The sequence below is a fragment of the Cervus elaphus genome, chromosome 5 (assembly GCF_910594005.1).
Source record: "Cervus elaphus chromosome 5, mCerEla1.1, whole genome shotgun sequence".
NCBI lineage: Eukaryota > Metazoa > Chordata > Mammalia > Artiodactyla > Cervidae > Cervus > Cervus elaphus.
The window spans coordinates 7,485,257-7,511,157 of record NC_057819.1 but is presented as its reverse complement, the minus strand read 5'-3'; the positions used below and the strand labels follow the sequence as shown (position 1 = coordinate 7,511,157).

Genomic DNA, 25,901 nt, shown 5'->3' with positions numbered 1-25,901 from the left:
TGTGCTGAGCTAGGATTCTGTACATTGAGATCATCAGGTAAAACATCTTCACATCTTTCTCCAACTGGATGGCAGTTGGTGGCTTACCTGCTTTATTTGGGGATGGGGTGGGAGGTTGGGGGATTTCTAGATCTGGTAAGAAAGTAAATTTCACATGAAAATGCCTCAGCATCATGACTCAAAAGACTAGTGTGATTTCACTCTTTGGTGAAGGGTACAGGTCAGATGTTCTCTGATAAGAGTCTGTTTCAGCTTCATTTTGAGGAAAGCTGTGTGGTCACCAGTCTCTGGCATTCCTGAGCAAGAGGTTTAGCTTTATGTGTTCAGTTTCTAAATGGGAAGCATAAAACTCGCCATTGGTTGATCCCCAGTGACTCTTTTTTCCAGCTAACTATTTGAAGCCACGGTAGCATTTTTTGTCCTTCCTTATTTCACTTACTTCACCTTTTCCTCCAGTTTTGCACAGAGAGACAACAGAACAAAGCACTACCCAGCTAATTTCAATGAAATGAGGAGTGTGCAGTCCCCTGCCTATTTCGGGAGAATCTCACAAAATGGAACATTCCGCCCAGGGGAGATTTTGCTTCTCAGAGACGGCAAAGAGGCAACCATTTTGTTAGACTGACACGTTATTCAGTTAATGAACCAATGAATGTAAATCCTGTGAAAACTGCCTATTTGTTCAAATTATACAACTGCTTTAGTTTACTGAAACATTTGTTGCACTAATGTAGGTGATAATGGGGTCTATTGGTGACAGGCAACTGTGACCCATGGACGCTCTGCGCATGCCCAGTTGAGAACACACACCGTCAGATGTGTGTGCCAGTCGTTTTATGCCATGTTAGGGAAGAAACATTTATTAGGGACTAATTCAGAAACCAAGGCCTACAAAGGGTCAGCACCTTAAGCCCTGTAGAGTCGAGGCAGCTTTTCCTCTCGTCTCATTACTCTCATAATCTTTTCTGAACAGCAGGATTCAGTTGACTTGAGTTGACACATTCTTGCAAGAGGTTCAGTCACAAAATCGATCTCTCCTCCAGAGTTTCATTTCTATTCAGTGGACATTGAAAATTCAGGCTCATCCATCACAAAACTTGTCCTTTCCAAGTCATGGGAAAGCCTGTAAGTGTTTAAAGAGCCTTTATAATTTTCTGGAAACATTTTCGACTGTCCTGAAGAAGGTTTGTGGTACTGTTTATTCCATGAATTCAGTGCACGGTTGTAGAGCTCTTTTCCTGAGGCAGGCAAGGCCTGGCCTGACAGATCCTCCTTTAAGGGGCTTACAAGAGCCAGCTCACTAGGAAAAGACCCTGATGCTGGGAAAGATTGAGGGCAAGAGGAGAAGGGAGTGACAGAGGATGAGATGGTGGGATGGCATCACCGACTCAATGGACATGAGTTTGAGCAAGCTCCGGGAGATAGCGAAGGACAGGGAAGCCTGGTGTGCTGCAGTCCATGGGGTCACAAAGAGTCAGACATGACTTAGTGACTGAGCAACAGAACAACACAGTCTAGTTGGAAATACACAGGGAGTTGAGAAAGATGTTGACTTTCACGCGGCAGTTGCCAGGGATTCTTTTTAACTGTGGATAGGTAGCACAGAGTGGCCTGTACTATTCTGTTTTCACGGAATTCATTAGGCCTGCTCTGTGTTTTGCAGTGATTTTTTAATAATCCCCCTTGAAAAGCTGCCGAGCCGTAATATATGTAGTAATATGGTACTGTGCACCCGTCTACTTTTAAAGTTATCATAGGTGATTGGTCTTGAAAAATAGCTTCGTTTTCTTCTAATGTGGAAATGGGATTTATTCTGTAATTTCCCAGCTCCAGTCAGCGAGTGACCAGAGGATGATTTGGAAGATTCCTCTCCATTTGAGTTGGAGGGTATTCTATGCCTGCATGGCCGTCTCTGAACTACAGCGTCAGGGTTGAACAAACGAACAGCCTTCAGGAAAAAAAGCACTCTTTATTGTCAATAAGAGCATTTCGATGTATGAAACAGTGTGTGCTGCTTTTTCTCTAAACTATACTTTCCAAATGTAATTTATTCTGACCTTTCAGCTATTACTTCATTCTTGGTCAAAGTTAATTTGCGCCAGCGACTTGAAAAGGTAAGGACTGCATGCAGTCAGGAGTTCTTAGAAATAGATGTTCCCTTGCATTCAGTTTGGGACCCAGAATCTGCCCAAGTCAAGCATTATAAAAGGCTTGTGTCGAGAGACCGGTTGATGTCTTTGAGTTCAGGCAGTCCCAGCTCTTAGAAGCGATGTGTTCTGAGCTGGCCTCTTAAAAGAACCTCCTCGGTACCCTGAATCGGGCTTCGGCAAACATCTGTTTGGATCCAGTGTCTTAGAGGCCCTAAGAAGGGACACTTCAGTCTTCAGCAGGTGGATGGCAAGCTTAGGAAGAGATGGCCTAGAGCAGAGAGGACCCCTGGGGTCCCTGCAGTCCCGTCAAGCGAGAGGGAAGCTTAAATTCCCCAAGGCAGTGATGTGATAACCGCCATTCACTGAGAACGCCCCCTCTGAGGGCAGTCTGCATCTTGAGGGCGTGTGTTCCCCACAAAAGCCCTGTCAGGCGATTAGCATCGGCTCATTTCCGTTTCTCAAAGAAGCAGGTGCCCGAAGAAGCAGGTGCCTGAAGAAGCAGGTGCCCGGGAAGGTTGAGGAACCCGGCCCAGGTGACCACTTACCGTGGCTGAGGCAGGAGTGGATTCAGCCCAGGTTTCCCAGAGCTCTCCATCATGCTCTGCCATCTCACACTTCTGGGTGCAGATTCAGCCAGCAGCCAGGGCAGCATTGGAAAGTCAGGACCATCCTCAGAGACTGATAGAGAACAGCTATTCCTCTGGGACCTGAGAAAACGGTAATTATGACTAAGTGAATAAGCAGTTTCTGCCTTATTTCCCAGGAGGAGCTCGGGGGTTAAATGCCTGTTCTGTTTAACACGAGAAGTGCGATCTCACTGCTGTTAATGAGAAATTGTATAATAATAGACTGCCTCACCCTCTGGCTGCCCAACAGGATTTCTGTCTGTTATCATTTAGAGAAAAGGGCAGCCCAGGCTGCCCACTCTCCTCCACCTGCTCCCGCCGCCCCCAATATTTTTTCCATTTCCAGGAAAAGGATAAAAGGAACAAAACTGTATTTTTGGTTTTATTTGCAATAAAAATTACTTTCTCGTTCGATTAATCTTCCTCTGTTAGAAAACTGTCTTTGAAGACAGCTGTAGGTGAAAATGCATTTTCTGTGCCTGATGGTCTGTCCTTGTTTTCTGGACATGGGTGGTGGGGAAATGGAGATGATGAACTTGGCAACTCTGGCTTTCTTATTGTCAAGTCATTTGCCTGCAAAGTCATTTGCATGCTGATGAGGCTGTGTGATCCAGAGTCCTCTGCCTCTCCTCTTTTTCGCTTCTTTATCCTTCTCTGTTTTTATTGAAAGAAAAGAAAGCGAAAGTGCAAGTCACTCAGTTGTGTCCGACTCTTTGCGACCCCATGGACTATATAGTCCATGGAATTCTCCAACCCAGAATACTGGAGTGGGTAGCCTTTGCCTTCTCCAGGGAATCTTCCCAACCCAGGGATTGAACCACAAGGGAAGTCCAAGAATACTGGAGTGGGTAGCCTATCCCTTCTCCATCGGATCTTCCCGACCCAGGTATCGAACCGGGGTCTCCTGCATTACAGGCGGATTCTTTACCAACTGAACTATGAGGGAAGCCCCCTGTTTTTATTACCGATTAGAATTTAGAACCCTGGGGTCTTTTTGGATTGCTGAAGGAAATGGCAACCCACTCCAGTGTTCTTGCCTGGAGAATCCCAGGGACGGCGGAGCCTGACGGGCTGCCGTCTATGGGGTTGCACAGAGTCGGACACGACTAAAGTGACTTAGCAGCAGTAGCAGCATGGGTCTGAAGGAGAAGAGGGTGTCAGAAGACGAAATGACTGGATGGCATCACCAATGCAACGGACATGAACTTGGGCAAACTTCGGGAGATGGTGAGGGGCAGGCCTGGTGTGCCGCAGTCCAGAATGGGGCTGAGAAGAGTCGGACACGACTGGGCGACTGAACAACAATGGGTCTGAAATGCAAGCCCCTCATCTCCTCTAAATATTCCTCCTGATTTTGGAAATCTTCTTTTGGGTCACCTGTGCTTTGGCTTCAGTGTGAAGCCAAAGCACGTTTTAGTACTTTATAAGACAGTAAAGAAAAAGCCCATTAGAGAACACAGTGAAGATATTTCTGCAGCTCATCTGTTTTGTGACTAGTGGTTTGTAAGAGTCAGCCTTGGCCCAGCCTTGGACTTGTACTCTTGTTCGCTCCCATTTCCTTCTTACAGGGTTTCGAGAGCAGGAAAAACTGATTATAGGAAAGTTGCCTGGCCAGACCTTCCTCCTCAGTGAACTCGAAGGCCAGCTGTCCTTATCGCTGGGCCCTAATTTTCCTGTGCCCTCTCTCCTACCTGCCATATTGTCCTAGGAGAGAAAGTTCTAGACTAGGAAGTACAGCCCTGATTCCACTGGCAGTTTGCCACAGGCCCTCAGTACATCACTTAATTTCAGTGTATGCAGTTTCCCCATCTGTACAAAATGATATCTGTTCTTTTCTGATCACAAACCGTCCCCCAAATCTCTGTCTTTTTAGAGCATTTTCTATCCATACATTTTTGAGCAGTAGAGGAGATTAATTTCAAACACAGAAAACTCAAGAGAAAAAAAGTGGAAGCAATGTGAAATGATAGTTTTTCTTTATTTACACCATAGGTGGTTGTGGTTGGGATTACAAAAAAAAGTAAAAAAAAACAGTAGCAGATAAAGGCCCGTGTTGCATGGAGACTGTGAACTCCATGCTCAGAGCAGGTGGGCTTGGAAAGCAGGACTTCTGAAAAGTTAGATTGTTGACCCCAAGTAGGTGAATTTCTCAGGTTTTGTAGGTGAATCTCAGGTTTCTCCTCAGTGTTCTTCCTCTAACTGTTTGTGGGAGTGCTGTTTGTCTAGAACCTTCTGTTCGTGTTGCTTCGCTTGGTTCTTTTCCTTTCTTTCTTCTCTCTTTTTTCTTCTCTCCCTCTCTTCCCTCCCTTTTGTCCCTCCCTTTTCTTCCTTCCATCCATCCATCCAGTAGGCTCTGGGCTATGTTGGCTTCAGTACCTAAGAGTTCATAAGCGAACCACTCTTAAAAATAGATAATTTAGCAATTGAGAGAGTTGACATCCTCAGAAGGTCTTTGTGTCAGTAAAATGAACCAAAAATCATAATCTGAAAGCAGCTGGCTTCAGTGCATTGAGCATAAGGTGATGCATTCTCGTCTTCCTCAGACATCCACAAATACATCTTAATAACCTAGCGTTGTCATAGATAATGTTTGAAAAGATCTTGGAGGGCGTCCAGTCTAGTCCTGTGTTGGGTAGGTGACTTCCCTCTCCAGCATCCAGCCAGGGTCATCTTCTGGGAACATCTCTGGAAGAGATATGGTGTTGGAAAGCACTTTCTCTCCCCCCACCCCCACCACAGGATATATATATTTTTTAATTGGAGGATCATTGCTTTACAATGTTGTGTTAGTTTCTGCAACAGTGTGAATCAGCTCTATGTATACATGCATCCTCTCCCTCTGGGGAGCCTCCCTCCCACCACTTCCTCCCCCAACCTTTTTATTTTCATAGGATTTTTTTTTTAATTGAAGTATAATGGAAAGCTCTCTTGTAATTCATCCTGTGCACAGATAGCTCTTGTTCCTTTCGTGATCCTGTAAAACAAGTTTAATTCGTCCGTAAAGTAATAGATCTTCAGTCTCTTGAAGGCAGCTGCCTCAGCCCCCATAGCTGCTGTGGGGAGCTGACTTACGTGCCTTCAGTTGTTCCTCATGTCACGCGGAAGCCTGCCCGCTGCTCTGTAATCTACGCTCATCAGTCTGAATATTACCTAGCAGAGTAGGAATATTAAAATTTATGAAGACGAAAAAGGTATCTGCAAAATTACTGTAATAAATACGGTGATGACAGAGCTGTTAAATCCAAAATCAAGTGTATGGTTGAGTCCCTCTGAAAGTTCCATTACAGGGAGAACAGTTTTGGTCCTGCGAATGACTTTTAAATTTCATTTTACTGGTTTGGTTAGGGGATCGGTTGTTTCCATAAACGGTCAGAGTTTGGAAGCTAAGCATGGGCTGCATGAGTATTGTGACAGGGACTGTCTTTGACTAGTGCTGAGTGCCTGGCACTGTCTATTTCTCAGATAATCATAGGCTAAACTATTTAAGGAAGAAAGTGAGCTTCCATTAACCTGAAAAGATTCATTTTCTGAGGATTAGAGAATGTTTGTTTCATGTGTTCAAAAATTGACAACTCCGTTAGCTAAGGAAAGCAGCTAGTTTCTTTATTTTCAGCTAGAAAACTTTCTTGAATGACATGTTCGTAGTGTTTGTATTTTGTGTCATTAAGTCAGTCCATTGCTCTTTATTTAGAAAGATGACTGGTGATATTTTCAGGTCATTTCTTCTACATCTTCTGTATCTGTATTGCTTTTGATAAGGATTTAAGTTAAAAATGAACTGAGATGCGAAGGCATTTGCACAGCTGTTAAATAGTGTAGGCTTTCATTTTGCATCATGAAAATGTCTCAAGGCATCTATGACATTTTCAGTGGCTCTTCTTTTAAAAGTACGGGGCTTTTTTTCTCCTTCTATTCTTTGGCCTCTCCACGCAGCATGTGGGATTTTAGTTCTCCGATCAGGGAGCGAACCTGTGCCCCCTGCAGTGGAAGCAAGATGTCTTTAACTTCTGGACCACCAGGAAGTTCTCCCAAATGTGAGGCTTTTGATGGTGGGGTGGGGGGGATCTGTACTGCATTTAGAAAGGAACTTATCCTAATAGAAAAGGTCAGGGGACTGTCATCTTTAAAAGGCCCTGCTTTTTTCAGCTACACATACTGATTCTTTTCTCCTATTATAATGACACCCTAAGTGGGAAAGTGGATTACACAGTGAATCTTGTCATTGCAACCCTGAGTATAGAATGGAAAGTTTTCCCTGCTCCCTTGTTGTGTTCCATTTTGGAAGCATTGCCTTCTCTTTTGTTGCCAGTGGCCGTGGAGGAAAACTCATTATTTTATCAAAACATCCCTCTAGAAATGAGCTAGAAAAGAAAGGTGTTCTCTGCACAATAGCAGTTTCTAAGCAAAGGATGAGAGGATGTTTATGCTAATGAAAAAAGTGAAGTGAAAATGTTACTAGTAGCTCAATCATGTCTGACTCTTTGTGACCCAATATACTATAGCCCGCCAGGCTCCTCTGTCCACGGAATTCTCCAGCCAAGAATAGTGGAGTGATTGCCATTTCCTTCTTCAGGGGATTGTCCTGACTCAGGGATCAGATCAAACCCAAATCTCTTGCATTTCAGGCAGATCTTTACCGTCTGAGTCATCATGGAAGTGCCCCCCCCCCCCCCAAAAAAAAACATCAAAAAAACTGTTGAGACTTTTGTGTTCAGGGATTTCTTAGGGTTTAATCATTTGGTTGATTGTTTTTTTTAATTCCATGTGGAAAACCAGGTAGCATCTTTATGTTTCCGTCCTTTAAATAAAGTGTCTTGCTTGACAGGGGATTGAGGTTTCAAATTATTTAAAAAAAAAAAATTCAAGTTACTCTGTAAGAGAAGCTTATTTTCTCTGGCTGTGTCCTACCAGAAAGATCTGATGAAGTAGCTGGTACACACTCCTTTCTGTAAGGTCAGAGTTTTAAGGTAAACATTCTGGCCCTATGGGTATCTTGCGACTCTCTGGCATGGGGTAGGTGGTGGCGGAACAGTTAAAAAAAAGCCAGACTCTAGTTTTGAGGGGCCTCAATGGTCCTAACCTGATAAAATTCTTCCTCCACTCTTAAAAGACATTCTTCAAAACTAGGGTGTAAACCAGATCAGAATTAATTACAGTGATCCTGATGGGAGATCTACTTGTTGGGCTTATCAGTTAGGTTTGAACACATTATCTTATTAAACCGAATGACATCTGTTGTTCATCTGTTTCACATTTATGCAAGAGATTTGAATTTAGATTAAAAAAAAAAAAACCTGCATTAGTGCTTGTGTATAGTGCTTTGCAGTTTTACATGTATTGGATCTTTCTTGTTAGTTTTTCAAGTTGTCCTCTGTAGTCGGTAGACAATTGAGAAAGGAAAAAGACAACTACTTGAGACATGTCCACGTGGGGACATTGAGAAGGGCACTTTGTCTGTCTGGAGGGACAGCTAGTGCTCTCCTCGGACACCACGGTCTTTCCTGTGGTCCCAGGGGTGGTCTTCCCCCCGAAGACTCAGAAACTGGATTCTGTCATCACAGAGTCTCTCTCTGCCTCCTAACGTGAAGTTCGCATCCATAAGCTGAGTCAGGTCCAACTAACACCTTCTCTTCTTTGAGGCCGGTGGTTCTTATTTAAAGACCTCTTGGAGAATCTGATGAGCTAGAGGCTCCCCCTCCCCCACCGCAAAATGCACGAGCTCACCTGGTCGATTCATCTCAAAGCCCGACTGTAGCTGGAGTGTCAGATTGATATTCAGCACAGGCTCTCAAGGAGCCCGGCTGCCCGAAGGCCCTGTGACCCAAGCGTCCGGCTCGGAAGGCCGCCCCGTGGACGTGGTGCGGACGCAGGTGGCACAGGCCAGTGGCCGGAGGGCTCAGAAGGCCTGGCCCCTGGCCTGGCAGCCGCAGGAGCCAGGACCAGGTCGTTTCTCTGGGCTTTACCCTGGGTGTGAAATCCGTGAGCCCCCTGACGGTGAGACGCCCCGTCTACACTTCCACGTTTCCTTTCTGACTGGTGCCAGGCCTCCGCTGGAGTCATAGCACAGTTGCTGAAGCCGCAGCTAAGGCTTGCTAGCCGAGGAGCTTCGGGCATTTCTCTGCCCTTTGTGTTATGCCTTGATTTAAAATTTTCATTCTCCAAGGGCAAGCTTTTTCCCTTATTTCCACGTTCTGGGAAACAGCTCCATGATACCCAGCATTCCCATTTGAGGAGAAAGTCCAGGTTCAGAGTGAGGGTAATGGCTCAAGGTCACCTTGGTAGCAAATGGTACAGTTGAACCTCAGGTCAAATTCTGTGCATTTTGATGGACACCCACAGACTACCTTCTGTGGTAGTCTTGAATGAATCTTCTAAACAAAGAAGGTTCTCGGGTTTGGGTAGAGGAACATTGTCAGTTTCAGACTTCAGTAACACAATTTGGAGATTCGTTGTCTTCATTCAATCCCGAGGTCAGCTGCTGGGATCTGATGAGGTGCTGCTCCAGTAGTTACATATACTTTGACCGGAGATGTTGAGTTAATCATAAGTATATGCATATTTCCTGAAAAAATGAGATGTCATAAATTTCATGTTAAATAATAGGATACTTATTACTAGTGATGACACTTTTAAATTGAGAATGGCTACATGTCAGGGGTTCATGGTACTTTCTTAACCCCAAACACATTTTCTTAATTTCTGATGCACCCTTATTTCAAAAAGCAAAATTAAAACTCACGTCTCTGCCTGTCAGTAGGTAAATGGGGATCCTCAGCTTAAAGACACTTGTCAGGTACTTGAGATGCATTAAGTTTTTTTTTTTTTTTAATGTTACATTGATTAATCTTGTTAGTGGTACCTTCTAAATTATGACAGAAAATTAATGGGACAGGTTGCCTATGTAACCCTCACAGAAAGGTCATTGAGCTCACATGGGGATGGAACTCTGTCAGGGACACTTCAGCAAGTCCATCTAGAGCTCGCCGCCTTCGCCTGGTGATGTGTGTTCAGCCCTTCCTTGTCAGTAATGTAGAGATGGGGTTTCCCTGGTGGCTCAGTGGTAAAGAACCTGCCTGTCAGTATAGGAGACGTGGGTTCAGTCCCTGGGTCGGGAAGATCCCCTGAAGAAGGAAATGGCAACCCACTCCAGTATTCTTGCCTGAGAAATCCCATGGACAGAGGAGCCTGATGGGCTACAGTAGTCCATGGGGTTGCAAAGAGTCAGACATAACTGAGCAACTGAACAACAACAAAAATTCCTAGCTGATCATAAGAGATTCATCTTTACAGAGGACTGGCAGCAAATCAAGAGGAAATTGCAGAAAATCAGAAGGAATGATAGAATTAGGAAAAAAAAAAAACACATCATTTTGCAACTTTTGCTGAAAGTAGATTTAAGTAAAGATCATCAGTGTATAAAACCATTAAATGAAAGGTTGATTCGGAATTTTAAATGGAGAGGTCAGACTTTCACCAATTAGTGAATTTTCATTTCACTAATGTTGGGGCTCAGGACAGGCCAACCCCCAAATGGGCCAAAGTGATACAGTGATTATTTTGAATTTAAGATTACTTAAGAAACAACCACTGTAAGAAAGACACTCTGACCCTCCTTCGTGCCCCTGAGAGCAGGAAATAAATCTCGCATGTGAAAGGTACCCTCCTGGCACTGAGGGAGACAGACAGCCCTTGTTGCCTGAGACGGAGCGCCCAGGCCGAGAAGGCCGTGTAGACAAGCCTTGTTTCTTCCTTGCTCACTCACTACCCTAAGCCCAAGTTGCTTTCAGGTCTCACAAATGTATTGTTTCTTTGTCTAAAAGGTATAAAAGCTGACAGCTTTGATCATTTCTTTAGATCCTATTGCTATGAGACCTCTGTACATGTGAATTAAATTTGTTTTTTTTTCCTCCTTTTACTCTGTCTTGCATCCATTTAATTATCAGACCAGCCAAAAGAACTCAAGAAAGGTGGGGAGGAAACATCCTCCTTTCCAACCCTGTGTCTCCTGATATGAGGCAACCTGAAGACTGTGTAGTGAATAGTCCTTCCCTCGAAGATGAACCTGAACATATCCAAGTCTTCAGAGCTGACTTGCAGCATACAGGAAATGAGGAGACAGAGGAACACGTTGAGTGATTTTATGAGGAAGCAAACAAGCATATCCAGGATGGGGGCCATCCTTCAGGACTGCCGTCTTGGTTTCCTCAGTGAGTCACTGGCATGAAGATGAGAAGTGACTGGTAGGGATGGAGGGGTGATCGAGAGTAAAACAGAATTAAGAGATAATAATCAAATGAATGTGCACATCTTGATTTGATCCTGATTCAAGCCCAACTGGGCTTCCCACATGGTGCAGTGCTGAAGAATCTCCCTGCCAATGCAGGAGACACAAGAGATGTGGGTTCGATCCTTGGGTCAGGAAGATCCCCTGGAGTAGGAAGTGGCAGCCCACTTCAGTGTTCTTGCCTGGGAAGTTCCATGGACAGAGGAGCCTGGTGGGCTACAATCCATGAGGTCAGACAAGGCTGAGCACTGCACTGCACTTCAAACCTGGCTCTACAGAAGACACCTCTGAGAGAATCCTGGAAATTTGATTTAGGAAATGGGTATTCAGGAATTATTGTGATTTCCAGGGTGGGGTTGGGAAGAGACAATGGACCATGTTTATGGAAGGAAAGTTTCTGTAATTTTCAGAAATGCAGGCGGAAGTAGTAAAGGTAAAATGATATGCAGTCTGAGATTTGCTTTAAAATACTTAAAAAAGCAAAACAAAACATGAAAAGTGAGGGGGAGAATGGAAGCCAGCTAAAATCTTAACAGCTGTCCACAAGGTGTTGACTGATGGATCATGGGATTTCACACTACCAGTCTGTACTTTTGCACGTTTGAAAAATTTTACAAAAGTTTTTAAAAACAAGGGTAGATGACTCCGTGTGAGGATCATGATTGTCTTTGGATAGGGCTGGTGATAGCCTCGTGTTGTCCCAATGTCATGTGTAACCAGCGCTGATGACTTAGGATATAACTTCGTACGACGCACCCTACAGAGATTCTAAACGTCCTGCATCTCAAAGAACAGACTGATGAGCTCTTTGAAAACTGCATTAGATGACTCAAGAAGAGGCTCCGTGGCACTGATTTCAAAGACATGGGTAGAGTTGCAGTGAATTCATTTGCAACCAGAGTTCTGACTAATCCAAGTCCTTGTCGATGAATTTACAACCTTTGGATCGGAAGACTTCTCATTGGAGGATGAGGGGGAAGAAAAAGGATGCAAAAATATCCAAGAGAGAAAGCATATTAAGACATGAAACTTTAGAAAGTGATTTACCCGTTTACTCACTGAAGACAAAACGATTTCAGCGAACCTCATTCAGTGATGAATATCTATTAAATCATAGTTCTGATGTTTACATTTAGCAGGAAAAAAATGACAGCCCGAGCTGTTTAAGATGGTCTACCCTTGAAGCATATGCTCCATGCCTAATGAGACTCTGTAATGTAATTCTCTCTCACTGAGATTACTTGAACAAATTTCTATATTTAAATTACATGAATATTAATTTGTCAAAATAATTTCTTTAAAATAGATATTTTGTAATGCATTGCTCTAAACCAGACCTCACCAACTAATTACTAATAAAGAAAAACAAAACTTTTAAGTCAGAGCAAATCTGGATAAATGGTGCAGCGGGGTGCGGGGGTTACAAGGTATTTCTAGATTGGAAGACTCAGTATTAAAAAGATGTCAATTCTCTTCAAATTAACCTTATCACAATCCAGATCCACATAAGAATTTTAAGGAATGTGATAAATGTGATTCATCCAGAAGAGATAAGTGGGAAAAAATGACCAATAGAATAATGGGGATCTGCTTTAGCAAACATGAGACATTGTTATAGGAATTAAAATCACATGGTCTTGTTCCAGGCACAGACACATTGATGGCAGAGCATGCAGAATTGTGTGTATATGTGTATTTATGTTCATCTCTATAGCAGAACTTGAACTTGGCTTATGAGCAAAGGTGGCATTTTGAGTCTGTTAGGGAGAGGATTGTGTGTGATAGCTGATTGTCGGATCGAGTCCACATTGTACACACACACAAAAGTTCTCCAGTGTTTAATGAGATAATCATAAAAATTATTGAAGATAGAAAAATATGAGAGAAGATATTTTTATTATTCTGGAGTACAAAGGGCTGTCCAAGGCAAACCCCCAAACCTGGAAACCATCAAGGAGAAAATGAATACAAAACTCAGATGAAGTTTTCATGTGACGAATGGCGTCGTGTGCCAAATTAGAAGGCGAGTAGTCGATGAATTCCATTGGTTGGTCTTGTACGGAGAATATTTTAGTTTGTAGATCTGTTTGCCTGGGGAGTGCTTGGTCACTGATATTCTTGCCTGGTTCACATTCTCTTAGGGAAGTGGGGTCAGGGAAGCATAGCAGTTTGTGTCCAAGTCAGCAATTTTGCCAGTTATAGAAACAACATGTCATCTGTCAGTCCTTATAAAGGAAGTGTTTGCTTTAAAAAAAAAAAAAGAAAAGAAACTTTGAAGAGCTGGACATTAATCTCAAGGGTGGTGAATTAGGTATTCTTGCATAGTTAGAAAAATAAGTGAATCCAAAAGTGGAGGCTCTGTGTTGTCTGGCATTTTTCTCTCTGTGTGTGTTTCTTACCTGCTGCTGTCCTTTGTCCATTTCCTTCGGTTATTCGGTGCAGGCAGGCATGGTTTATCAGATGCTGCACAGGTTGCCCCGTTGCTTTCTCTGTCACCTCGTCTTAGCCAGGGGCCCCCCAGGTCTGGAGTTCAGCCGTGCCGCCCTGGACTCTGCAGCCCCCTGTGACTGTCCCTGTTGACGCCCCAGGGACACTGCATTGTCACACGGCACTGGGGCTCCCTGCTCACCCTTCTAGACACGGCCCCCTTCAGGGCAGAGACCAGGTGGGACTCACTCTGCATTCTGAGTGTCGCGCATGGTGCCTGGCTCGTGGAAAGGACACACTGCCTGTTTTCAATGAACTAGTGATTAAATGAGCAGGGGATGGATATGGAGGTGTGTATATTTACAAGCACGTTGTGGGGAATGAAACAGCCTTGCCACCCGACACACAGTGGAGATTGGAATTGAGAGGGGGTGCCTCTGCAGGGCTTGGGGAAGGCCGGTGACCCCGACCTGAGTCCTGGAGGATGAGCAGAAGGCTTTCATGCGAGGAGAGTGGGAATGGCATTTACAGAATGACTCAGCAGTGAAGAAATCCTGCATGGCTCCTGTGTGCGGTCAGAGGGAAGGTGTGACTGATGAGGTCTCCTGGGGCCTCTTTGGACATGCTCCCCGTGAGGTGCTGAGGAGTGTGGACCCTGGTCAGGATGTGAGACCCTCAGGATCTTTTCATTTATTTATTTTATTGAAATATAGTTGACTTACAATGTTGTGTTAAATTTTGCTGTATGGCAATGTGAATCAGTTATACATACATATATACACACACACACACATTCTTTTTCATATTCTTTTCCATTACGGTTTATCACAGGATATTGAATATAGCTTCCTGTGCTATACAGTAGGACCTTGTTTATCCATCCTATATATAATAGTTGGCATCTGCTAATCCCAAGCTCCCAATTCTTCCCACCCCCAACACCCTCCCCCTTGGCAACCATAAGTCAGCTCGCTTGTGTGTGTGAGTCTGTTTCTGTTTGGTAGGTAAGTTCATTTGTGTCATATTTTAAATTCCACATATAAGTGGTGTCATATGATATTTGTCTTTGTCTGACTTACTTTACTTGGACAGTAAGGTCCATCCATGTTTACTTGGATAGTCTCTAGGTCCATCCATGTTTCTGCAAATGGCACTATTTCCTTTTTTGTAGTTGAGGAGTATTCCATCATATGTACGTACCACATCTTCTTTATCCATTCATCTGTTGATGGACGTTTAGGTTGTGTCCATGTCTTGGCTATTGTGAGTAGTGCTGCTATGCATTGGGATCTTTTAAATGAGATAATTCCATAAAAAATTAATCTTGGAAACCAGGCAAGATGCTCTCGACCCTCCTAGGGACTCTCCTTGGCCCCTGTCTTCCTATTCTCTGATGCTTATTTCACATAGATTACAATGTAACCATTAGGATGAAGCTACTTCTATATCATTTCTGATGCAAAAGTATTTTGAGAAACAGATAAATGGATTCTAAAATGATTATTGTAACTAATTTGAAGAAACAGTTTAGATCACAAAGTTTTGGTAGCTTTAATTAGGTAAACTTGATTGACCCCATAAATGTGTCCATCCTTCAAATTATATCTGTTCAAGTATGACTTTTATATATGATTTTTTTCCTTTTGGTCAGTGAAATTCAGTTATATTTAGTGTCACTTAACATCAGGTAATATATTGCAGAAGAAAGGCATCTCAAAACAGGATGTGGACTGTCAAAATATGGGAGGAAAAAACACAAAGGAATTCACGTTTAGCTTAATTGGCTTGTGATCTCCTGGATATAGATCATCTCATGTGCATTAGTGCTATGCGGATTATATGCAAGACTTTTTGCCCAAGATCTGGTGAACTGAGGAACCTTGGGAAGAGCTGACAGTCGGCTCTACCAGATACTTTTAAAGACCCCTTCAGAGTTTATGGGGCTTCCCCTGTGGCTCAGTGGTGAAGACTCCACCTGTAGTGGAGTTTGATTCCTGGGTCGGGAAGATCCCCTGGAGGAGGAAATGGCAACCCACTCCAGTATTCTTGCCTGGAGAATCCCATGGACAAGACAAGAAGTCTGGCGGGCTACAATCCATGGGGTCTCAAAGAGTTGGACACGACTAAAGCAGCTGGGCACACACATCAGAGCCTGTATCTGGCAGAGTTCGGTGGTTTTAAATCTAGCGGTAGAGTCTTCCTTGTGTTTTGGATAATGTTGCTCCATTTCCGGTATTTAATGAACAGCTAGTGGAAAATGTTTAGTAACTACGTGTGAAAGAAAGCAGTTTTCTTTCAGGGGAATTGAATCTTAGTGTAACTGCTTAGTCATCCTATCTTAAAAAAAAAATTCTGCCTTTTAGGTTTCTTGATGGTCGTAATTTTAGCAGCTCTTATTTGGGTGGTGCTCATAACAAAGCCAGCTTGCTTGATCTTCACAACTACCTTATGTAAAACTGCTTTTTTTAGGTGATATGTTACACAGTATTGAAATACTTGTTTAGATGCATTTCGCTTTGAACATCAGAATAAAACAGAAGTAAACCTCACATAGAACATAGAGAGTTTTAATAAGGAGGGATATCTGCAGCTGTCCTTTGGCCAGGAGAGAGCAGACATCTGGTCCTTAAACTACTTTAGTAGTAGAAAAATTCTTTAAAATATGATATAATATTTATTGCTGGAATGGGTTGCTATTTCCTTCTCCAGGGGATCTTCCTGACCCAGGGATTGAACCCAGGTCTCCTGCATTGCAGGCAGATTCTTTACCATCTGGGCCACTAGGGAAGCCTTTGTATTTCTATAGCAGGACCCCAACAGATTATGATAGGTAAGGCTGGTATATTACCAACAAATTGATATTAAAAAAAGAAAAAACAAACCATTACGCCTCCAAAAACAAACCATTACGCCTCCAGTTGGTATAGTATTATACATAGTAAGTATCTATGCCTTATTTTGATGAGGAGGTATTTGAAGGCCATATTTTGATATTTTTAAATTATCTCGGAACTTCCATGGTGGTCCAGTGATTAAGACTCTATGCTTCCACTACAGGGACGTGGGTTCAACCCCTGGTCCAGGGAGCTAAGTGCGCATATGCTGTGCAGGGTGAAGCAAAAATAAGTAATAAACTTTCTGTAATGAAAATTTCAAACATGCACAAGAAAGAATCATACCAGAGAGTCCTCTTAGTCACTTCATCAGCATAAACTCAAGTATGGATGAAAAGGACTCCTAATGAATAAGACATCCCTGTCACTCAGGGAATGCCGCAGGCTTTAGGAGCTCTGTGCTGAGAACCAGGAGAGAGACCAGATACGTGTGTGTGTGGTTTTATTTATTTTGGCTTCTCTCTAGTTGTAGAGAGTGGAGGCCGCTCCCTAGCTGCAGTGCGCAGGCTTCTCACTGTGGCGGTTTCTCTTGTTGCAGAGCACAGGCTCTGGGGCGTGTGGACTCAGTAGTTGCAGCTCCCTGGCCCTAGAGCACAGGCTCAATAGTTGTGGCACACAGGCTTTTGCTCAGCAGCATGTGGAGTCTTCCTGGATCAGGGATCAAACCCAGATCTCCTGCACTGGCTGCTGGATTCTTTACCAGGGAAGCCCCAGATACATTTTTTTTGGGGGGGGGGAGCTATGTATATCATCTCTAGAAGTTTGCTCCTGCCGCTCTGTGATCAAACAATATGTACTCTTTTTATTTTTTTATGTCGTGGCTCCTGGCTCCTTATACTAAGAATAATTATTTTGAGATCATGTATGTTATATCAATAATTTATTCCTTTCTATTGTTGAATATTCTTTCATAATATGGATATCCACTCATACTTACTCATCTGTTGGTGGCATTTGGGTTTCCAGTGTTTGATCATCACAAGTAACGCTACTAAGAACATTCATGTACAAGTCTGTTTATGGATATATGCTTTCATTTCTCTGGGATAAATACCTAGAAGTGGAATTGATGGGTTGGTTATATAGTGGTTTGTGTTTTAACTTATTAAGAAACTGCCCAGTTATTTCCTTTTAACCTTCCCACTAGTTGTGTGTGAGAATTCTAGTTATTCCACATCTTTGCCAACATGTGGTATGGTCAGTCTCTTCTAATTTTAGCTAGTCTATAGGTGTGTAGTAACATCTCACTGTGAGTTTAGTTTGCCTTTTCCTAATGACTAACACTGTTGAGAATATCTTCATATGCTTATTTGCCATCCACTTATCTTCTTTGGTGAAGTGTCTGTATACATCATTTACCCATTTTTAAAAATTAGGTTGTTTGTTTTGTTATTCTTGAACTTTGAAAAGCCTTTATATATGCTGAATACAATTCCTCAATCAGAATATGATTTGCCAGCATTTTCTCTGTCTATGCTTTGTCTTTGAATTTTCTCCAGTCTCTTTTGAAGAGCAGAATGAAAATTTCTGTTTTTGAAGCAAAATTCAGTAACAGAAAGATATCCGGAAATCTCCAAATATCTGGAAATGAGTCAATTCAGTTATAAATAACTCATAGTTCAAGAAAGAAACACCAAGAGAAATTAGACAATAATTTGAATTGAACGAAAATGAAAACAGACTGTATTAGTATCTGTGAGATATAGTTAAATCAGTGCATAGAGAAAATTTTATAACTTTAAATGGTTATATTAGAAATGTTTAAATTCATTGATCTGACTTTTTAAGAAATTGGAAAAATAGCAATTTAATCCCATAGTAAATTATAAGCATTTAAATAACAGAGTGGAAATCAATAAATATAAAAAGTGTAAATAATAGAAGAAAATGAATGAAACAAAAACTAAAGATCAGTATGAGTGACACACGTCCAGCTAGTATGATCAGAGGAAAACAAAAAGAACGCACACTTTAACAGTATAAAGAATGACTGAAGAGCTTTTACAGACATTAAAAGGACAATTTAAAAAAAAGGGGGGGGGGGTGCTTTCCTGGTGGTTCAGTGGCTAAGACTCCGAGCTCCCAGTGCAGGGGGCCCAGGTTCAATCCCTGGTTGGAGAGCTAGATTCCAACGTGCTGCAACTAGGAGTTCACATGCCTCATCTAAAGATCCCGCCTGCAGCAACTGAAACAAAGCCAAAGAAAGAACAACAAAGAAATAAGATCAAATCTTAGTAATTTGACAATTTGGGTGAATGGGACAAGTTCTTTAAAAGATAAAAGTTGCCAACACAAGAATAAATAGGAAATATGTTTGGCCCTATATCTGTGAAAGAAATGAAATTTGTAATTTAAAACCTTCCCAAAAAGAAAATTCCAAGCTCAGATGGCTTCACTGATGAGTTCTGTCAAACATTTGAAGAATTAATACTGTCTTATACCAGCTTTTTCAGAACAATTAAATAAAAAGGAATAATTCCCATCTCATTTTATGAATCATACTATCTTAATACCAAAACCAAAGAAAGCTATTATAAGAGAAAGAGTAAGACTTCTACACTGAAAGGTATGAAATAGTGCTAAGAGAAATTAAAGAAGCTTACATAAATGGAAAAATATATTTATGTGTAGTACACTTAATATCTTGAGGTTAATTTCTCTAAAATTGATCTATAAATTCAACAAAATCCCCATCAGAGTCTCAGTAAGCTTTTTCTGGGAAGAAATTTCCATGTTGACTTATAAAACTTAAATGCAGTCATCCCAGGATAGCCAAAAAACAAACAAAAACGAAACCAAAGGCAGTAGAACTATGTTAGAACACTTAGATAACTAAGCCTTCTGGTATCAGCTTGTGTTTTAAACCTAAAGCAATCAAGATACGGTGGTGTTTTTGTGAAGAATAGACATATCGATTAATGTAACACAATAATCCAAAGATAGACCAACACATATTTAGTGTTGAATCAACAAAGATGCCAAGAAAATTCAGTAGAGAAAGGATAGGTTTTTCAACAAATGATATCAGAACAATTATGTATTAGAAGGAGAAAAAGAACCTTGGTTCTTACCTTGCATTGTACATAGAAATAACATGAAATGGATCTTACGCCTAAACATAAAATCTAAACTTTAAAATTTCTAAGGGAAAATAGATTAGGATGTGAGAGATTTCTTAGCACAGACCATCTACCGAAGAATTAATCCTACACCTAGTTCGGAATATGGTTCCATAATGTCTCTCATAATGTCTCATAATGTTCAATATAATTCACCATATGACCAACAGTTTCACTTCTAGATATTTACCCATGAAAAATGAAAACACATGCCCATGAGAAAACTTGTACACAAATGTTTAAAGCAGTTTTATTTATAATAGCCCCAAACTGGAAACAGCCCAAACGTCTATCAACAGATGGACAGATAAACAAATGGTAGAATATTCATACAATAACACACTTCTTGGCAGTAAGAAGGAACTAAAAACTTATGCACATAGCAATACAGGTGAAGCTTGTTTATGCTGAGGGAAAGAAACCAAAAACAAAAGACAATATAGTGCATTATTTTATCTATATAGAATTCTAGAACTATAGCAAATTGTCTTTATTAAACAGAAAGGAGGAGATCAATAGTGTGCTCAGATCCTAGAATTTGGGGAGATAGATTGCAAAAGAGCACTTTTTGGAAAATATAAATATGTGGTATCTTGATTAGGACAGTCGTGTATGTGAAAAACTCATTTAACAGTACACTTAAACATGCATTTAATTACCTCAGTTTGTTTCAAAAAGCAAAAGAAAGGGTGGCGAGGGGAAATGATGCCAAACTATTGCCCATCAGTAGATGACAGAGATTTAATTTCTGCTTTTTCTATTTGGATAATAGCTTTGGAGGTTCGCTTATTGAATAATTGCTCCTTTCTCCATTTTCCTGCCTTGCCACTTCAGTTACATTTCAAAGTTCCATGCATGTGCGGGTCAGTTTGTGTGATTTCTGTTCCATTTCATTGGTCAGTTTGTTTATCTTGTCTTGACTATTTTAGCTTCATAATGGGCCTTTTAATCATCATTCTCTTTCTTCAGAAATGTCCTGGCTATTTTTGAGCCTGTGTTTTTTTGCATGCACTTTATAAAAAGCTTATCTGTTTCCGTGTTCTATGGAAAATCCTGTTGGAATATTGACGGGAGTTATATTGATTTTGTAGATGAATCTGATTAGAGTTTTTGCAATATTAAATCTTTCTGTTCCTTACCATACTATATCTTTCTACTTATTAAAAACTTCTTTACTGTCTCTCAGTACAACTTTGTAATTTTGCCTATAACATTCCTGCACATATTTTGAAAGATTTATTTAAAGACATTCAATGTTCCTTACTCTGATGTAAGTGAAATCTTCTTTCTAATTATATTTTCTTGTGGTTTATACTTGCTGTGTAGTAGTGTGATTTTTTGATATTAATATATCCAGGGAACATTGGCTTTTTCTTTAGAAAGAATCTCATTGATCGGTTAGCAGAATTTGTCATGTGTGTGTGCACGCACATCTTTATTATTTTTGGAAAGTGGTGGTGTTGAGGGAGAACTTCCCCAAATTCCTTATATTATTTTTTTAATTAAGTAGGGAAGATCTCCTGGAGAAAGAAATGGCAACCCAGTCCTGTAACCTTGCCTGGGAAATCCCATGGATAGAGGAGCCTGGTGGGCTACAGTCCATGCAGTAACAAAAGAGTCGGACACGATTTAATGACTAGACAACAACAAACTTGACATGTAAGGTTGGCCCTGGGTTGCAGGAGAGAGTACTAGCCAGAGGTGTGAACTTTAAATTTAGTCAGCTGTTCAAGCAGCTGTGGGTGTCAGTAACAGGCGTCTTTTGTCAAGCCAATATCCTTTTGAGGGGAGCATTTTTTTTTTATTGAGGTATAACTGACAAAATTACATATGTTTAAAGTGTACAGTGAACACCAGAATACAGTTAATCAAGCCAGTACCCTCGAATGAAGACATCGTGTATTTTCCATTCTAGGGATGGAGACTGGCATTGTTAAAAACATGTCACTCTTCTCTTCTAGTATCCGGAGCGTGATGCAGAAGTATCTTGAGGAGAGACACGAAATCACCTTTGACAAGATTTTTAATCAGAGAATTGGTAAGTCTGGCTGTTCATTTGGCAGACCGTTAATTCTAATTGTGATACTACAGTAAAGTGTAAATGCAGCCCCCGATGCTGTCATGTGTTATAGCTCAAGCTGGGGGTGAAGGAAATGGCATGTAATTAATAAGATCCTAAGTGATTTCTTATGTCCGTAGTAATGTCTCTTGTAAATAAGCTACTGGGAAACAGACAAGTTTGGGTGTAGGTTTTAAGGCAGTGTGGAAGATTCCCCAGGTCCAAGGATCGGGTTCTTGATACTCAGAGAGAAATCTTCTGTTCAGGTCTGTGCCTGAGGTCCTCATCTTCTCTCACTGACCTTGTACTTTCCATGATCACAGGTGTCGGCATGTGTCTTCATCACCCTCACCCCGCTCTGTGGTTGGCCGCGTGCTTCCAAAGTGTGGGGTCGGCTTACTGGATCAGTTCTCAAGGGTCCATGGGTTTTGTTTGCCGCTCACTCCTGTCAGTTCCACCTCAGTCTCCCTTATTCCTACGGCTGTATTTGGAACCTCTGCTTCACAGGTCACCAGGACTGCTCCTGCTGTGTACGCAGAGTTCACGGACCCGTCGCCCACTGGCTGATGGCCTCGACCCGTTCAGACGTGTGGTTCTGTAGGAATGCCCAGCAGCTTCTGCCCTGGAGAAGCTGGGACCAGACAGGAATTGCTTTAGTGGGAATTTCGAGGCCCATGAAGAAATGAGATTCTTTTTTCCCACCTGCCTTCTGAAAGACTAGCAGCTTGTTCAAAGGTGCCTGTCGGCTGGGTTAGAGGAGCGCTATCAACTATGTATTTCTGTTTTACATTCCCCCAAATCAGTTCCCCCCCCGTCCAGAAATTTCCTGAACAATCTTTGTTCTCAATGATAGAATTCATCTTTGGCCTGTCAGCTGGCTCTGTTGTTAACTTGCTCTATTGTTAACTTACAGTGATGTAATAAACAGATTATGCTTGAGTTTTTACAAAAAAATCAGTGTAGCTGAATGTAAGAGACCAGGAATCTGTCCTCTCTTTGCATCTTGTTTGCCTCCCACAAATGTTCAGAGGAGCTTTGCAGGGAAACTGTGTCTTAGTTTTTAAATTAATGTAATACTAGAGGAAATTATTAAAATTCCAAGAAATTATAGTCTTTCTGAAGTTTCCTGGAACTCTGCTTCTGCAAGTGTTTCTGCTCCCATGATGTGCAGACACAGGCCGACTTGTCCCTTTGAGACTGAATATTCTGATAGGCCTGGGTCATCCTTCTGTGTATAGGTCAGGAGGCGAGACTCAGGTTGATGAAGTGACTTGTTCTGATATTACATTCTGATAATTCTTTGAAGGCTCCGTTACTATAAAATGTACTGTAGAAGGCCACCCGGTAAGAATTGGATAGATTTGTTTGTTTTTTTTTTAAGAAAGAGTTACAGTGACCTCCTTTATTCAAGTAAAGCAGAAACTGGTATGGAAAGTCTTTGGATTTTTGTGAACCACTGTCTGTCACAAAGTGACCACCTATGAAGAGGTACTAAAGAGTCGCTTGATGAGGGTGAAAGAAGAGAGTGAAAAAGCTGGCTTAAAACTCAATATTCAAGAAACTAAGATCATGGCATTCTATCACTTCATGGCAAATAGATGGGGAAAATGTGGAAAGAGTGTCAGATTTCGTTTTCTTGGGCTCCAAAATCACTGCAGACAGAGACTGCAGCCACGAAGTTAAAAGACACTTGCTCCATGGAAGAATAGCTATGACAAACCTAGACAGTGTATTAAAAAGTGGAGACATCACTTTGCCATCAAAAGTCTGTAGAGTCAAAGCTATGGTTTTTCCAGTAGTCATGTGTGGATGTGAGAGATGGACTTAAAGAAGGCTGAGCGCTGAAGAATTGATGCTTTCTTCGAACTGTGGTGCTGGAGAAGACCCTTGAGAGTCCCTTGGACTGCAAGGAGATCCAACCAGTCAGTCCTAAAGGAAATCAACCCTGAATATTCACTGGAAGGACTGATGCTGAAGCTGAAACTCCAATACTTTGGCCACCTGATGTGAAGAGCCGGCTCATTGGAAGAGACCCTGATGCTGGGAAAGATTGAGGGCAGGAGAAGTGGGCAACAGAGGATGAGATGGTTGGATGGCATCACTGACTCAGTGGATGTGGGTTTGAGCAAACTCTGAAAGATAATGAAGGACAGGAAAGCCTGGTGTGCTGCCGTCCATATGGGGTCACAAAGAGCTGGACACGACTGAGCCACTGAACAACATGAGGCTGTAGATTTGCCTTCTGTAATGACCCACTAAATACAGTGGGCAAAAGGCAGGTGGCGTGCTCTGGAGAAGCCGATCAGAAGTGGCCCGTCTGCTCTGAGGACGACTTAGGGGAGCCCTTAGCCACGCGGAAGGTTTCACCCTGAGCGTAGGGGTTTGGTGGGGGACAGATTCAGCTTTCATCTCATCCTCCGTTGCCTCTTCTTGTCGCTTTCGTGGTGTTTGGTTAACTGCCATCTGTACAAAGCCTCTCCTTTGCTTCTGAGTTTGTACCAAAAAGCAGAAGATTAAACTGTCCTCATGACCAGAGAAAGAAACTCCGTATCTTTGGGAGGAAAGGGAAAAAAAGGAATTCTTTAATGGTGACTTAAAATTTTTCAGATGTTTTAGTTGAGGTACATTTGATACAGTATATTTCACCTATCCAGTTCAGTGGGTTTTGGTGTATTCACAGAGTTATGTGACCATCAGCACAGTCTCATCGTGGAACATTTTCAGTATCCTAAAAAGAAACTGCATCAGGACTCCCCTGGTGGTCCAGGGGTTAAGACTCTGTGTTTCCAGTGCCTCCACTGCAGGGTGCAAGGCTTCAATCCCTGGTTGGGGGACCAAGGTCCCACATGCTGCAAGGCGTGGCCAAAAGATCAACAAATAAATAAAACAAAATAAAATACCTCCCTTCGCCTGCCTCCCTGGCCAAAGGTGGGGGCGGGGAAGAAGCACCCATGAGCAGTCCCTCCCTCTCCACCTTCGCTGTACCCCTAACCCCTAAGTACCACTCATCTAATTTCTGCCTCTATGGATTTGGCCGTGTTGTGCTCGCCACATAGACAGTATCATGTAACGTGGTCTTTTGCATCTGGCGTCTCTCAGCATGATGTTTTCAGGGTTCATCCATGTTGTTGCGTGTGTATTGGCACTGCCTTCCTTTCTTCTTCCCCGTTAATATGCCCCTGCTCCACCAAGCCATGTTTCCTTCATCCACTCATCTGCCAGTTGTTTCCAGTTTTTGGCTCTTAGGAATAATGCCGCTAGGAGAGGAAGGTTGTTTTATTTTTTTTCTTTTTTCTTTAGCTAAGACAGCAAAAGAGATGATTTATTGTACACATGTTACATTCAGCCACAACTGAGAAGAGAATTACTGTAGAATATCATGTGGGTCCAGGGCAAAGGACTGAAAGAGGGACCGCCTCAATAATGAGCAAGATGGGTCTCTCAGAGGTGGTGGAGGTGATCAGTATGGCCATAGATGTTCCCAGACCCACCGAGACAAGTCCGAGATGGTAGGCATGCAGTCCGGCAGTCTGTACCAGCGTCCCTGGCCTCTGGCTTCCCTTGTTTCTGCTTCTGTGGCCTCCATGGTGTACCAGTTTCCTTGGACCTCTGCCTCATCTTTCTTCTTCTGCTCTTCAGTCTGCACATTCTCTTCTTCCTCCACTTCACTCTCGTGGCGCAGAGATTTCTCAAACGAGGGCCCTAAGGCCAAGAGAGGAAGGTGTTTTTCAGCATGTAATTTGAGCAGGTGGTTTCACGTTACTGAGATGCCCTGGGGATTGTGACAGGCTTGCCCTCCCCTGCAGCTCTAGTTTCCAGTCTCTGAAATGCATCAAGGTCTCTTTCTTCCTGTGTCATTTCTGCCCCTCCCTCTGCCTCCTGTAACTGCTTTTGAGTCTCTCATCCATCAGCCCCCTCATCAAATGTGCGAGGCCCAGAGCTGTCTTTTCCGTGGTTGTGATTAAACCCTCACCTGAAGCTGGCTCCAGGAGCCTTTGATCTGAGCCCCTAATGGCATTAACTCCGGCCTCACAGATTCTCCTCCCGAGAGTAGCTTCACCAGGCACTGGTGGTCTGTGGCTTTTATCTCAATTAAGTTATTAAAAAACCGAAACGTGGTTCGGATAAAGAACTCCTCCCTCCCTTCCTCCTGACTCCTGAGCCTGGAGCTGGTGAGCCTGTCGGGGAGAAGCCAGGTTTGAACTCGGTGGGGGTTGGGGGGGGGAGGAGGACAAGGTAAGCGTGCAGACACAGATCTGTAATTACGTGTGGACAGAGCTCTGTATTTAACGTGTCTGCTGCTTTCCTGCTCTGTGGCGTTCCCGTTTTCTGGCTGGTGGGA

The 25,901-nt window shown here is 42.5% G+C and overlaps 1 protein-coding gene across 2 annotated transcripts in view; it reads left to right on the top strand.

The window, feature by feature from the left end:
- GRK3 (G protein-coupled receptor kinase 3) overlaps positions 1 to 25,901 on the top strand; it is a 114,601-nt gene that overhangs the window by 2,517 nt on the left and 86,183 nt on the right. For both annotated transcript variants that reach the window (XM_043901507.1, XM_043901508.1), the window contains one exon: positions 21,462 to 21,538. In XM_043901507.1, the coding sequence (XP_043757442.1) occupies positions 21,462 to 21,538 (77 nt within the window). Of the gene's footprint in view, positions 1 to 21,461; positions 21,539 to 25,901 lie in introns of those variants that run through there.